The sequence below is a fragment of the Panthera pardus genome, unplaced genomic scaffold (assembly GCF_024362965.1).
Source record: "Panthera pardus isolate Hobbes unplaced genomic scaffold, ASM2436296v1 HiC_scaffold_1, whole genome shotgun sequence".
Taxonomy (NCBI): domain Eukaryota; kingdom Metazoa; phylum Chordata; class Mammalia; order Carnivora; family Felidae; genus Panthera; species Panthera pardus.
In genome coordinates this window covers 68,104,400-68,120,578 of record NW_026526654.1, presented here as the reverse complement: position 1 = coordinate 68,120,578, position 16,179 = coordinate 68,104,400, and the positions used below count along the sequence as shown (strand labels likewise).

The 16,179-nt window shown below is 39.2% G+C and overlaps 1 protein-coding gene across 4 annotated transcripts in view; it reads left to right on the top strand.

Annotated features, from left to right (window-relative positions):
- Window positions 1–16,179, top strand: part of MED4 (mediator complex subunit 4) — a 47,276-nt gene that overhangs the window by 25,646 nt on the left and 5,451 nt on the right. For all 4 annotated transcript variants that reach the window (XM_019447571.2, XM_019447570.2, XM_019447568.2 and 1 more), the window contains 4 exons: window positions 951–1,264; window positions 8,538–8,604; window positions 13,613–13,783; window positions 15,795–15,852. In XM_019447571.2, the coding sequence (XP_019303116.1) occupies window positions 1,140–1,264; window positions 8,538–8,604; window positions 13,613–13,783; window positions 15,795–15,852 (421 nt within the window). In that variant the 5' untranslated portion in view covers window positions 951–1,139. The remainder of the gene's footprint in view (window positions 1–950; window positions 1,265–8,537; window positions 8,605–13,612; window positions 13,784–15,794; window positions 15,853–16,179) is intronic.

The following is a 16,179-nucleotide window of genomic DNA, read 5'->3' as shown; positions in this document are numbered from 1 at the left end:
GGAGAGGGGAGATCAGAGAGGAAGGAGAACAACAAAGAGAGACCGGCATGCTAGAACCCAAGTGGAGAAAGTGTTCTCCAGGATAAAGGAGGATGTTAACAGGTCCAGGGCCTAGGAGCCGCCAAGCTCGGTGAGTGCTGACCATTACATTTAGCAGCATGGCAGTCTTCAATGACCTTTACAATCTGAGTTTTGGTGGGAAAATGAGGATGGAAACTAACTGAAATGGGTATAAGGAAGAAATGGAATTGGAAACAAAGTATTTAGGTAACTCCTTGTAGGTGTTTTGCTGCAGAGGGGAACAAAGAAGTAAAGTGGTTGCTGGTAGGGAAAGTGGGGTAAGAATATTCTAAAACTAGGAAAGTAGCAGGTATGGCGATAGGAATAAGTATATGATGAAACATTGTCATTTGGGAGGTAGGAGGACTACGGTGCCTTCAGAAAGATACAGCTATTGGGAGAGAATTTCTCTGGCTAGGAGCAAGGCAAGTGCACGGGCAGCAGCTAGCCGGGCGGGGGGGGGGGGGGGGGGGGGGCACGGTGCTGGCAGGTGGACACTCGTGGGGGCCGCAGTGTGTGAGAGTCCTATCTTCAGATTTCTCCTCTTTCTCAGTGAGTTAGAAAGCAAGGTCCTAAGTTGAGAGTGGGAATTGGGGGAAAGAGGTGTTGGGAGGTTTGGAGAGACAGGAAATGGTGTGAAATTTCGTCCAGGACAGAGGAGAGGGTCTGAGGTACAGCCAAGGCGGGGTTAGCATCATACGGATGCAGATTAAAGATAGGTTAATATTGAGACCAGTCCATTTCACAAAGTACCAGATACAACAGGTGGGTCATTATGCAATTTCCGCAAATGCTTGAAATCCGTTGAACTTCCCATTCCTTGTGAAAACGACAAGGCGCAGGAGAACCTGACCGCCTTGCTCCTCCCTGTCCTCCGGCTCTCTCTCTAGGTTAGACTGAGAAACTCTCGCTCGCCCATCAGATGGCGCCGCCGCCCTCAGTGCATCTCCAGGAGTATAGGGGGCGCTGTGTACTGGCCTCTTTTCCCCCGCCTCGGTGACTCTTGCTTCCGCCTCCGGAGCCCGCCTCGGCTCCCCAGTGCTCAGCTGCGCAGTCGCGGAAACGGGCCTGTGGGGAGCATGGCGGCGTCTTCGAGTGGAGAGAAGGAGAAGGAGCGGCCGGCAGGCGGCTCTGGAGCGGCAGGCGGTAACAGCACGCGAGAGCGGCTCCTGTCTGCGCTGGAAGATCTGGAGGTCTTGTCAAGGTAATGCCGTCGGCCTGAAGGCCTGAGAGGGCTGGGCCCGGAGGACTGACTCTGCATCGGCCGGGCCTGCCGGGGTGTTCGTTCCCGGTTCCCGGGGCTCGGTGGGGAGGCCGCGCTCCCAGAGACGATACACAGGTGTTGGCACTTGAGGTCTGCAACCCTCCGAGACGCCGACATGGGAACCCCCCCGCCCCCCGCCTTAGAAGACGTTTTAATAATGACAGTGACTCTGGAACCCCGACACGGTCAGAACCGTAGAGGACCTTAGAGATCGCCCGGTGTGAGTACCTTCGTCCACGGACACTCGACAGACACTTAAGGAACTCTCCCTAGGTCCCAAGCGCTGGGAGACTGTAGTGAAGGGGGTGGGGGACTAGGTCCCGACGTAGAGGAGCCCAGTGTCAAGGGGAAGAGACAGACGTAAACAGTGACCGTGGTGCAGAGCCTGTTTTTACAGAGTCGTGCACTGCGGGATACTGGAACCCGAGGACTCAGGGTGCCTGTCATGGTTGTAGTCAGGGTAGGCTTCCTGGAGAAAGGACTGCATGGGAAGAATGAGTTCACCAGACTCAGCAGGCGGCAGATAGCTGGAACAGCATGTGCAAAAAAGCCTGGAAGCATGAGCACGTATGACTTGGTGCTGCTTACATACTTGCAAGTTTGGGAGGACAGGAGTGCAGCGTGTGTGGAAGAGGTAGGAGAAATTGGATGCCTTTCTCCTTAGTCTACCATGGTTCGTGGCTGTTTGTCAAGTTGAAGCCTTCTTTAACTCCCTCACATTCACTTGGATGTTAAAATTGTTTTGATTCTTCCCCCTAAAACCTTGCGCAGATTTGACGTCTTGTTTCCACCCCCACTGTCGTTAACTATTTTTTAATGCAGTCTCCGGAAAGTTTTACTTGTCTTTATGCTTCTGCACTTTATCTTACCTGTATTGCCCAGGGTCAGAGCTATCTTTTTAAAAGGCATCTCGTCTTACTTTTCTGCTTTGAAATACTTGGTAAGTTCCCACCGCCCGGTGAGGTAGAAACCAAATGTCTAGCTTAGTGTGCCACTTTTCTGTGACTATGTTGACTTCTGAAGAAGTGACACCCCCTTTGGGAAGTAGTGGCTGCTGCCTTTTGTTCCAAGTCTTGGTCTTAGAATTTCAACTCTTTGCCCTAGTATAGTCAGTGACTTATTCTCACCGTTTTACTCTGGAGCCCAGTAAATTCATTTCTTTTCTGAGCTCACTTGCTGTAACAGAATTTGTCTGTTTTGTGACCCTAGTGTGTATTTCATACTCTGCAAGTTCGGGAACTATGGCTTTTTTGAACCTACTCATCCAGGATAATGGTATTTGAACATTTCTTCTGACATTGGACCACTCCGTAGTCACTTTTAAGATCTTGTTCCGGGATTATTTGGCCGTATATCTGAGGTGCGTTTTCCTGATGATGTCGGTACCTGCAGGAGTGCATATACATGATAGTCATGTAGTCTTCACCTGAGATAGCATAATTCAGTAATTTACCAGCTGTGTTAAATTTGAGCCTAAATTGGAATTCTCTTGTATCTAGCTAGGATTGACCAGTTTCTCTCTCTCCCTATTTGCTTGTTTCCTTGAGTACTGAGTATAGCATTTTCTGCTTGGTGAAATGTGTTGACCTGCTGGAGTAGTGGATCATTTCAGTTTTCCTCAAGAATCTCGGTGTTTCAAAAGTTGCACAGCAGCAGATCCTAATGTAGTTTTGCTCTTCTCTGACCTCGTCAGGAAGAGGTTGAAATCCGATGCATTCTTTGTAGAGCTCTTCAGTCATTCCACAGGGCTCTGCAGTCCTTGAGTCACATCAGCTTCCGGCCACATTGGCTTCTAGTCACATCAGGGTCACAGTCTGTAGCAGACCTTGAGTGTGGAGTTCTCTCTTGTCCTGAATTTTCCCTCTTTATTTTTTTCTTTCTTGTTTTACTTTCTTTATTATGGAGAGGGAGAGGGAGAGGGAGAGAACCAGTGGGGGAGGGGCAAAGAGAGAGGCAGATTGAGGATCCTAGGCGGGCTCTGTGCTGACAGCAGAGCCCAATGCGAGGCTTGAACCCACAAACCATGAGATCATGACCTGAGGTGAAGTTGGACGCCCAACCCACTCAGCACCCCCAGGCAACCCTAGGTTTTCTCGCATTATATAATCAACCTCACTTTAAGATACCTTTACTTCTTTTTTCCTCAAGAGAAAGTTGCATCTTCTTTTCTTTTATTGAAAACATGAATCCTACTTTTTTTTTGCAGAGTTGTTTTCCTTATTTATTCTAGTAGCTTCAACCACTACATTAACTAGAATTCTTAACCCTAACTTTTAGTAAAAACTGATTGTAAGCAGTTGCAAACAGTCTGCTGTACCACCATGCATTAGACCAGCATATTCCTGAATACATTTCTTAAGTCCCAGCAATGTGTGCATCTTCACAGCACGATCTTTCAATAAAGCACAAAATGAGTTTACTATGAGACCAAAAGAAAAAAAAAAAAGAATCTCAGCATTTCTGAAACCTTCCCCCTTCAGCTTTCTAGTTGTGCATGATTAGTTGAGGCGCTGAGTTCTCTTTTGATTTCTTTAAAAGAAGCTGTCGTTTTTCTATTGCCCTTTCCCCAGGAATGCCACTTTGATTTCTGGTTGATTTGTAGCCTCCACTGAGTCTTGTGACAAATTGGAGATAAGCTGCTGCTTTCTTGAGGTGCTCTGCACCCTGGTAATTAATTGCCTTAAAAGTTTTTCTTTTCCTCTGATTTTCTCATGACTTACTCTGCTGTTATTTTATTTATTCATCTCTAAAGAAAGACTGGGTGACAGTAAGTGAAAATTTATCTTTTATGACCCTGGAGATGGATGGTGGTGGCAGTGGAAGAGATGTCACTTTGTAGTTTGCCACCTAGGATTCATTGAGATTTCACAGAGTGAGGTTGTTCCAGTGTGGTTGGCTTTTGAAAAAAATCCATTTTGTTAGCAATTGGATAGTTACATATACTGATTCTGTCATCTGAAATTTGTCATTATCCTCTTAATGAAATTTTTCTCGTGTTTGCATTTGTTATGAAAAAAAAAAAATGAAAAGAAAACTCACTAGTATAACTTCTTGGCTTTTAGAAAATAGTAACTTTGAAATTTAGGACGTATCTTTTACTGTAACCTGATTATATAGCTTTTTAGTATATTTTATTACTTTGGAAAATATGATAGAATGAGGTAGTCTTTAGATGAATTTAAAAAAAAACACAACAAATTGTAGTCTGGGGTGCCTGGGTGGCTCAGTCGGTTGAGCGTCCAGCTTCAGCTCAGGTCATGATCTCGCAGTTTGTGAGTTCGAACCCCGCGTCGGGCTCTGTGCTGACGGCTCAGAGCCTGGAGCCTGTTTCAGATTCTGTGTCTTCCTCTCTCTCTGCTCCTCCCCTGCTCGTGCTCTGTCTCTCTCTCTCCCTCTCTCTCAAAATTAAACATTAAAATTTAAACAAATTGTCTAAAAGTTGTTTTTTTTTAATTTTTAATTATTTTTGAGAGAGAAAGAGAGAGAGACAGAGTGTGAGCAGGGGAAGGACAGAGAGATAGGGAGACAGGTTCCAGGTTCTGAGCTGTCAGCACAGAGCCCAACGTGGGGCTTGGATTCATGGATGGCAAGTTCATGACCTGAGCCAAAGTTGGACGCTTAACCAACTGAGCCATCTAGACGTCCCTAAAAGTTTTTCTTAACGTATTTGTAACTCAGAACTCATTGTCCCTCACAAACCATGTTGATAGGAGTCTTGAGGTTTTCACAGCAGCCTATTAATTCTGTTTACCTATAATTTACCTGAACTGTAATACCACTAATACCCAACCTAACCCCCATCTAAATTATATTTCTAAGGGGAATTGTGGATGGATTCTAATTTTTTCTATACCAGGACAGGGCTCTGTCTCCCACACCTGTAACCAGAGAGTGGGCTCAGGGCTTCCTTCAGCCTCTTTTTACCATTGGGGAAGACAGAGGTTTCCACTTTGTTCCAGATGGTTACTGAACGTACTGTCTTACAGCTTTCTCCTTCCCCTTGTAGTTCTGTGCCTAGGGCAAGCCCTTTTAAGGTTCTCTGTGGATTTATACTCCCAGATTTGCAAGAAAGGCAGAAAAGGCTCATTCCACATCTCCCACTATACCCCCCCCAGTGCCCACCTCTCCCACCCCGAAACCAGCCATTATATAGATCAGAGATTCTCAAGTGTTTATATCTCCTCTATGGGGTACAGAAAATGATTAATATAACATGCTACTTTCATGAAATGTTTGTTTAATCCATCATTGTCTTGCCAGCTCTACCTCCAAAATATATTCTGAGTCTGTACATGTTTCACCTATTACCATTACTAAATCCTAGTGGCTAGGACCCAGTCAAAGCCAATGTCATTTTTTGCCTGGAACATTGCAGAAGCCACCTAACTTCATTTCCATTCTGGCCCTCTTACAATCTGTTCTCCAGATAGCTTAGCTTGTTTTAAAATAAATCAGGTCATATCATTTCCCAGCTTAAAATGATCCAGTTGCTTCTCATTCTCTGGAATGATACACTGATCCTTTACCATGACCTACAAGGACCTGACACAGTAGTCTGGCCCCTCCCTCCTTCCCTCCCCTTGTCCTCATTTTGTATCCTGCTCCCCAGTGTATACTATGTTCTGGCCACACTTCTTCAAACCATCTTTGGGCCCCTGAACTAGCTGTGACTTTTTACAAGCATTCTTCCCTCATGGCTGGCTCCTCTCACTTGGAGAATCCTTTCCTGACCCTACCCAGGGCAAGTAGCCAGACCAGCTCACTGACACTCTGCTTTATTTTCTTCCCAACCCTTATAACCCTAGTTTTATTTACCTGTTTTCTTGGTTATTTTTGTCTCCTGTATTAGAATTTAAATTCCATTGTTCACTGTTTTTTTTAATGTCTATTTATGTATTTTGAGAGAGAGAGAGAGAAAGTGTGTGTGTACATGTGTGAGTGAGAGGATGGCCAAGGAAAGAGGAAGAGAGAGAATCTCAAGCAGGCTCTGCACTGTCAGTACAGAGCCCAACTCGGGGCTTGATCCCACAAACTGTGAGATTGTGACCTGAGCTGAAACCAAGAGTCAGATGCTCAACCAACTGAGCCACCCAGGCACCCCTCCATTGTTTGCTTTTATAACTCAAGCATCTAGAAAGTGCCTGGCACGTAAGAGGCACTCAAGAAATATTTAATGAATGGGTGAATGAAGACTTTCCATTGCCATATCCCCCTTTTTCATTAATTAGCAAATTCATACACAGTGGTACGAGAACCTAGTAGTGGGGAAGGTTGGGTCCAATTGGCACCATCCAGGAAAACCGTATGAAGGTAGGAGTAGGAAGATGGAAATAGGAGGGTGAAGATAGCCTAGCAGCCAGCAAGAAGGTACAAACACTGGGGCTGACTGGTCGTGTCAGGTAGCTAATTGTGCAGCTGTGCCTCTTGCATAATTTCTGGAGTCCATCTGTCAGCAAGTTTGAAGCTAATATATGGATACTACCAGCGACATATTTTATACTGTGATATATTTTATAATGTATATATTATGTTTATACTAATTTTCATATAGGAAAATTGGTATATCTAGTAAATGCTCATTCCAGAAAGATAGGATTTTATTATATGTAAGAATCCCTCTTAGTTGATAACCTGTGCGGTTAATTAAAATATTCAGGGGCTCCTGGATGGCTCAGTCAGTTAAACGTCCAACTTCAGCTCAGGTCATGATCTCACTGTTTGTGGGTTCAACCCCATGTCGGCTCTGTGCTGACATCTCAGAGCCTGGAACCTGCTTCGGATTCTATGACTCCCTCTCCGCCCCTCCCCTGCTCGCTCGCTCTCTCTCTCTCTCTGTCTCTCTCTCTCTCGATAAATAAACGTCAAAAAAATTTTTAAAAATTCAGTTAGGAGCACCTGCGTGGCTCAGTTGGTTAAGCGTCCGACTCTTGATTTCAGCTCAGGATCATGATCTCGTGGTTTGTGAGTTTGAGCCCCACTGCTTGGGATTCTCTCTCTCTCTCCCCTTCTCTCTGCCTCTCTCGCACGCATGTGCATATGCTCTTAAAAGAAATAAACTTTATAAAAAAATTCAATTAAAGTAGAAAATGATTAAAAATGATTCATCTACTCCTTGTTTTATTTTACCTTAAAGCATATAAACTTATGTTTTCACTAATCTTTTCATCTAAGACAGGTGTCAGATAACTTTTTCTGTAGAGGAAGGGCCAGATAATAAATATTGTTGATTTTTGCAAGCTATAAATTTTCTGCTGCAACTACCCTATTCTGCCATTATAGTGGGAAAACAGCCCTGGATGATATGTAAATGAAGGGGCATGGCCAATGTGCTGAATGTAGGAGTTTTTCTTGCATAAACCACCCATAATGCAAAGTCTACCAGTTACTAGTTTGTTTGTTTGTTTTTTTTTTTAAAGTTGACTTTTATTTTATTATTTTTTTTAATATTTATTTATTTTTGAGACAGAGAGAGACAGAGCATGAATGGGGAGGGTCAGAGAGAGAGGGAGTCACAGAATCCGAAGCAGGCTCCAGGCTCCGAGCTGTCAACCCAGAGCCCGACGCGGGGCTCGAACTCACGGACCATGAGATCATGACCTGAGCCGAAGTCGGACGCTTAACCGACTGAGCCACCCAGGCGCCCCACTAGTTTGTTTCTTTAAAGTGAAATGAGGGGTGCCTGGCTGGCTCAATCAGTAGAGCATGCAATTCTTGATCTCAGGATTGTGGATTCGAGCCCCATGTTGGGTGTAGAGATTACTTTAAATGAATGATAAAGTGAAATGAGAACTTAGATGCTCATCAAACAGTCTTAGGGCAGACTCTTGCTGAATTTGTATGACTTTCCCTGCTTCTTTGAAGTAGGCCTTTGCAGACATCTCTTGAGTCTTTCCCCAGCATTCAGCTTAGGTTTTTACAGAAACAGCTCTTCTCTGTTGGCAGTCATATTTCATTGGTATTTATGTAATGGATATTAATTTATGTAATTACACTAGTAAGTAAAACTTGCATAGATGCATCTGGTAACAATCAAAACTGAGTCTTGAAGCTGGTGAGAGCCCAAGCGCATAGTCACTGTGGAGCAGTGGCTGTGAATACTCAGCGTACTGTGGGTACCATGAATCCAGCAAGTCAGTTAGGTACAGATGGTTGAGAAGGCTTCTACTGTATTTGCTTTGCAAAGGTGTTTTGTTTTTTGTTTTTCTTTTTCTAGAGAACTTATAGAAATGCTGGCAATTTCAAGAAACCAAAAGTTGTTGCCGCCTGATGAGGAAAACCAGGTAAGTGGCTTCTTTTTAAATTACAAACAAGAAATCCCCATCATTTACTGCAGTTTTCCTACTTACATTTACTTTGTTTGAAAATAGGAAGATTGAATTCTATTAAATTATTAATTACAACTTTTAAATTGATACTTTCTTTGACTCTCTTATATAAGGTCATACTGCTTAAGATGCAAATAGTTGTCTAAGGGTGAATAGTATTTTCTCTTATAGTTGTAGTTACACATTTATTCATTTTTGTCTTTTGAATTAACTATCAAAGTCTTGTTAAATGGACATTACAACAATATTTGGAATAAAGAAAGTTAATGCTCCCATAAACCTTTTATTATAGGCTTGTCCCCCTAATGCATCTTGAAAATGAATAGAAATAAAAGAGCATACAACTATTAATAGAAGTTATTTTGTAGATGTTAAGTTTATAAGTAGTTTTTATTTTCTTTATTCCTTTCTGTGCTTTGTAATCTTCTACAGTGAGATTGATTTTCTGACCCAGAAACTTTTTAAAGAAGAGGGTAAATGTCACTTTGTGTTTTTTTTGCCATAATTAAAAAAAAATTTTTAAGAGGAAACAGATAGGAAGAATTAGCCTATTTAATGATGTGAGACAGGAGAAATCTCTAATAGATCTTTTCTTTTTACTTTCCACCCCTTCATCATTTTAATTTTATCATATGTTTTGAGGGCAGAGAAATTTGGTTGATTGTCAATAGTGAAGTATCAGAAAACTGTTTTCTTCAAGCATTAATGCCCTCAGGAAGAGAGAGGGGAATTAGATAAAGCTACAGGTAGTGTAAGTTGGTAATTTTAGGGATATTAAAGTTGTTCTTTGTATATTGCTTATTTTGTTTTTAGAAAAAGCTTATAGAGAAATATGGTAATAAAAGAATGCTAGTCTCAGATACTTTATTCATAAATACCTGTGAAGCCAAATAAGAATTACAAAATAAGCAAAATGAAATATAAGTTCTAACTTTACTTCCTAGGCAATTATATGCTTGCTATGAGCCAGGCACACAGATGATTCAGTAGGTCATAACTAACACCTGTCTTATCAGCACTAATATTTCTTACACTTTTTAAAAACTAACAGTTCTGTCCTTAAAAATAACAGTACCTTGTCATATAAGGTTGTTGTGAGGATGTATTATACTGCATTCTTAAGTACACATAGGGAGAGCTTAGTAATGGTGGGTAGTTATCATCACCACTCTGGAACAGAATTAAACGTTATACTTAGTACTGTGAATTTTCATTGAAACTGTTAAATATTAGTGTGATGTGCCCATTTGAAAATTTTCTAGCCTCCATTTTATTTGAATATTCGTATTTTCATGTATGTAGAATTTTACTTAGAAGGGACATTAATGGTCTTTATAACCTCCTGTGTTATAAAAGAGCTTGAGTTCCAGAGTGGATAAGTGAACTAGAGGTTGATGGATGAATAGAACTAGAATCGAGGTCTGACTTCAGTTGAATAATTTTTCTCTACTCAACAATAAAATCTCCAAAGAATCTTTACTGCTCTATGGTAGTATACAATATAGGTCAAAGTGTAAACTTCTTGAAACGTGTTGTGAAACAACAAGTTGGTTAATAACTTTTTAAATATACTTTTATAGAAGTGGAAACCCTGCTTTCTCTTGTGACTTGAGAAGAATAGGGACTGTAGGTATATTAAGTAGAATATACTACTTTTTATAGAAGAAACTATTATTCAAAGTAAATACTTTTAATACATGGACAGAAGATATAGCTCAGTCTTTTGTCTGAGTCCTATAAAAATGAGAAGAACTTCATATCGAAAGGAACTTGAAGAGGCAGGTCTATACTTTTTACTCTTTAACAAATTTTTGTTAACAGTTTTAAAATTGATTCTGAATTTTGATAGCCATTTCCTTTCTTGAAGTATTATTCCCCACTTTGCACAGTTAAGTAAGGGTATTTAGGTAAGATTGCATCTTAATTCTGTAGTGGGGTAGTGATGATGATAGCTAGCCTTTATTGGGCTCTTCCTGTGTGTACTTTACATGCATTCTATCATAAATCCTCACAATAACCTTATGTGATAAGGTGCTGTTACTATATCCCTGGTAAACGAAAGACTAGAGATTTGGACCCAGACTTTCTGTTTTATGCTTTTTAACCTTCATAGGTCAAAGGTTGTATCTGCATACCACCTATTTACTATTTTTGGAAATTGCTCTTTTTTAACCATCTTCATTGTAAAGCAATACTGTGAATGAAATCACAGGTTTAGTGTGAGTTTTATATATATGTATGTTTTAAGTTTATTTTTTATTTGCGAGTGTGTGTGTGTGGAGGAGGGGAAGAGAGAGAGAGGGAGAGAATCCCAAGCAGGCTGATGCGGGGTTCAATCTCACAAACCGTGAGATCTTGACCTGAGCCGAAATCAAAAGTCATACACTTAACCAACTGAGCCAACCAGGTGCCCCATTTCTCTGTACATTTTTACAAACTTTAAGTTGCAAAAATTTTCTGTCTTAGCAACTTTCAAGTATACAATGTAATATCGTTAACTACAGTCACCATTTCTGTACATTGCATCCCAGAACTTACTTGTCTTAATGAGTGTAAGTTTGTACCTTTTGATCATCTTCACCCATTTTACCCACCCCCACCCGTGGCAACCACCAATCTGATTTCTTTTTCTGAGTTTGTCTCTTGTAGATTCCGCATATAAATGAGATCGTGCAGTATTTGTCTTTCTCTTGCTGACTTTTTTCACTTAATATAATGGCTTCAAGGTCTATCCTTATTGTCACAAATGATAAGATTTCCTTCTTTTTTATGGCTGAATAGTATTTCTCTATCTGTGTGTACATACCACACATTTTCTACTAATTTGAAGGGATACATGCCCCTGGTGTTTACAGCAGCATTATCAACAATAGCCAAATTCTGGAAAAAGCCCAAATGTCCATCAGTTGATGAATGGGTAAAGAAGACAGACAGACAGACAGACACACACACACACACACACACACACACACACACACACACTGGAATATTACTCAGCCATAAAAAAGGAATGAGGGTCGGTTAAGCATCCTACTTTAGCTCAGGTCATAATCTCACAGTTCATGGGTTCGAGCCCCAAGGGGTGCTCAGAGCCTGGAGCCTGCTTTGGATTCTGTGTCTCCCTCTCTCAGTCCTTCCCCCACTCACACTATCTCTGTCAAAAAATGAATAAATGTTTTTTAAAAATTTTTTTAAAAAGGGGGGGAATGAAATCTTGCCGTTTGTAATGACATGGATGGAGCTGGAGAGTATTATGCTATGGAAAAATAAGTCAGAGAAAGACAATTACCACGTAATTTCACTCAGATGGAATTTAAGACATAAAACAAACAATCATAGGGAAGAAAAAAGAGGAAAACCAAGAAACAGACTCTTAGCTTTGGAGAGCAAACTGATGGTTACCAGAGGAGTGGTTGTTAAGGGAGTGGGGATTAAGGAGGGCACTTGTGATGAGCACCAGACATTGTATGTGAAGGTTGAATCACTATATTGTACACCTGAAACTAATATTACAGTGTATGTTAACTAGCTGGAACTTAAATAAAAACTTACATACAACATGTCCTTTATCCATTCATATATTGATGGATAGTTAGTTTGCTTTCTATTTTGGCTATTGTAAATAATGCTGCAGTGAATATAGGAGTGCAGATATCTTTTTGAGATAATAATTTCATTTTCTTCAGGTAAGTAACCAGAAGTAGAATTGCTGGATCATCTGGTAGTTCTCTTTTAACTCTTTAAGTAATAGCTTCTATACTGTTTCCCACAGTGGGTTTCCCACCACTAGTGCATGAAGGTTCCATTTTCTCCACCTCCTCACCAACATTTGGTATTTTTTTTTTTTTTTTTTTTTTTTATTACAACTGTTGTAACTGGTATGAGGTGATATCCAGTTGTGGTTTTGATTTGCATTTCCCTGGTAATTAGTGATGTTGAGCACCTTTTCATGTACCTTTGTTCATTTGTATGTCTTTAGAAAAAGGTCTATTCATTTCCTTTGCACTTTTTTAAAAATTTAAATTAAATTTTTTTAAAAATTCACATCCAAATTAGTTAGCATATAGTGCAACAGTGACTTCAAGAATGGATAGATTCCTTAATGCCCCTTACCCATTTAGCCCATCCCCCCTCCCACAACCCTTCCCATAACCCTCTGTTCTCCATATTAAAGAGTCTTATGTTTTGTCCCCCTCCTTGTTTTTATATTTTTGCTTCCCTTGTGTTCATCTGTTCTGTGTCTTAAAGTCCTCATAGGAGGGAAGTCATATAATATTTGTCTTTTTCTGACTAATTTCGCTTAGCATAATACCCTCTGGTTCCATCCACATAGTTGCAAATGACGAGATTTCATTCTTTTTGATTGCCGAGTAATAACTCCATTGTATACGTATACCACATCGTCTGTATCCGTTCATCCGTCAATGGACATTTGGGCTCTTTCCATACTTTGGCCATTGTTAATAGTGCTGCCATAAACATTGGGGTGCGTGTGCCCCCTCGAAACAGCATACCTGTATTCCTTGGATAAATACCTAGTAGTGCAATTGCTGGGTTGTAGGGTAGTTCTATTTTTAATTTTTTGAGGAACCTCCATAGTGTTTTCCAGAGTGGCTTGCATCAGTTTTCCTTTGCTCATTTTTTAAATCAGGCTGTTTATTTTGTATTTTTAAGGATACACAAAAATTTTATCTTTCCTGGGAAGTGAATAAACCTCATTTTGGCATATTGGTAGTTCTTATTTGCATGAAAGAATAGCATATAATGAGAAAAAGTAAAAAGTCTTGATAATCTTCTTTCCAAAATAATCAGAGGTAGGCTATTTTTATTCTTAACATTGATTAGAATAATACTTTGGAGGTGTTAACATTTTATAGCCTAGCCAATTTACATGTAGACTCTTTGTTTCATTGGAATGTCACTTTTCAATATTCTGTTGTCTGCTTTAATCAATATCTGATAGGTCCTGGAGTTGTTAATTCACAGAGATGGGGAATTTCAAGAACTGATGAAATTGGCACTTAATCAGGGAAAAATCCATCATGAAATGCAAGTTTTAGAAAAGGAAGTAGAGAAGAGAGACAGTGATATTCAACAACTACAAAAACAGCTAAAGGAAGCAGAGCAAATATTGGTAAGTTCATAGAAGAGGAGGTTAAAAAAAAAAAAAGATATTGTTTAATTTATTTCTGAAAAATAAATCTGTTTTAAAGTATTTTGAATTGGCAGAAAACTTAAGTTCCTAAGTGTAAAAATGAGAACTTGACAGTTTGAATGAAAGGCCATTGTCATCCCTTTTTAACTTAATGTTTTAAGGTAGTCTGCATTACTTTTGAACCATATTTTCATCATTTAAAGATTTCACAGTGTTGAATTAATAGAACTAATGGAATTGAATTGAATTAATAGAAGTTGTACTTTTATCCTGTCCTGATAGAAGTTTTAAGTTGTTAGTAATCTAAATCTTTACTTCAACTTTAAAAATATTTCGAAATCAGTAGAAATATGTACCAATTTTATAAATTGATTAAAACTGACTTCATTAACTTATTTCATCCTCCATTCTAAACTAGGTGGATTTGGGCATATGTCCAGGACTCTAGTTCTTGGCTACTATTTCAAAAAAGCAATTTCTTTGCTCATATTTATCCGGTTATTTCACGAAATACTAACTAATGTAATTGTTATATGGTGATATTACAGAAACAGCTGAGTTTGATTCTCATATGGACCAGACACTGCTGGAATCCTTATCCCTGATGAATCTTCAAAATGTGTCCAAATGGGCTCCAATAAATAGAAACCTGAATGGTTCAGGGTAAATTAACCATTCCTGCTGAAAAAATGACCCCAAGTAAATGCTTTAAAAAAAAAAAAAAAAAAAAAACAAAAACATAGTAAAATCTATTTTCCATTAGGAAAGTAATAGTTGCTTATCAAAAGATATTCAGAGAATACAGAAAAGTAGAAAGAGGAGGGAAAAAATGCTGTCAGTCCCTCTGTGCTGTTATTCATAGTTTTTTGCCTTTCATTTCAGTCTCAGGTGTATTATTTTATTTTTTTTAATTTCCCAGTAGGCTTATAATTGTTTTTTAAATCAAAGTATAGTTGATACACAATGTTACTTTAGTTTCAGGTGTGCAACATAGTTTTTTTTTCCCCCTCAGAGGAATTCATTTTGTATCTTGTAACTAGTAGGATACCAACTGGTGTTCTATTACCATTTATTAAAACTGAGGGATTTTTCGTATATTGTATCCATTTTGTTTAGTTTTCCAACTTACTGTTACAAAATAATACTTTGATGAATATCATTGCAAAAAAACTTTGTTTTTCTTCTGCATTTCAGATTATATTCTTTAGATTTCCAAAAATATAATTATGGAGTTAAATAGAGTTAACACAAGGACCATAAAAAGACTGAATTTTATGATTTAGGTAATAGCAACTGACATTGAGCACTTGTGCATCAAGCCTTGTGCTTGCTTGCACTTTAAATGTTTTAACTTACTCTTCTTAATAATTATGCGAGGTTAGTACCATTCCATTTTACAGATGAAGAAACTGAGATTTTAAATTGATAACTACTTTGCCCAGGGAGAGTGAAAAGTAGGGAGATGGAACTTAAACCTAATTCTCTCTGTCTCCATACTCCTAACCACTGTGTTACAGTTGAAGATGCATATACATACTAGCTTAACTTCATTTTACCCTTTCATGTATCTTTCCAGTGGGAGTGGGGGGTGGTTGTGGGTGTTTTCATTATAGTAGTCATTAAGCTTAGAGATAGTGGTAATGTATAAATGAATAAGATCATCAATCCAAGAATGTATCTTACAAACTAAAAAAACATTTTGATATTTTATCCTTGAACCCGAATGCTCTTGGGGTGGTATGTGGTCAGAATCTCTTCTGCATGTTTGTGATAGAATTTGTGAATGGAGACTGATTCATGAACATATATTATTTCTTTCATTAACTGATACAAATGATACCCACGTATTTGAGAACATTACAGATAAATTGTGGGGATTTCTAAATTTTGCATGTTGTTCATATGGAATTAATGATTTTGTGAATTAAGCCAAAAACTGTTTGATATAGTTAAGAATAAACCGTATTTCTTTTTTTAATGTTCAAATTAGGCAACAGCTGTTTACCAAGCAAAAGAAAAACTCAAATCAATAGAAAAAGCAAGAAAAGGTTAGTACAGTGGGAAACACTGAATGACTTTCTGAAAAATCCAAGTTTTTGTTTGAAGAAGCAGATGAGAGTGTTAACTGGTAATCATTTGCTGCTTTTGAAATGGTTCCAGTAAATTTTTCTTGTAAAGTGCTAGGTTCTAGCACTGAGCTATGTATTACTGAGGAGACATCACACCTTTCTCAGGTTATAAGAAGCAGTAACATATGGCAAGTTACGGCCTTGTATCCAAATGCGCAGTAATGACAATGAGTGTATAAAGTTGTTGGGAGAAGGGAAAAGAACTGTGATCTGGAAGCAAGTGGGATTTGAGATCTTGGAAAAGAT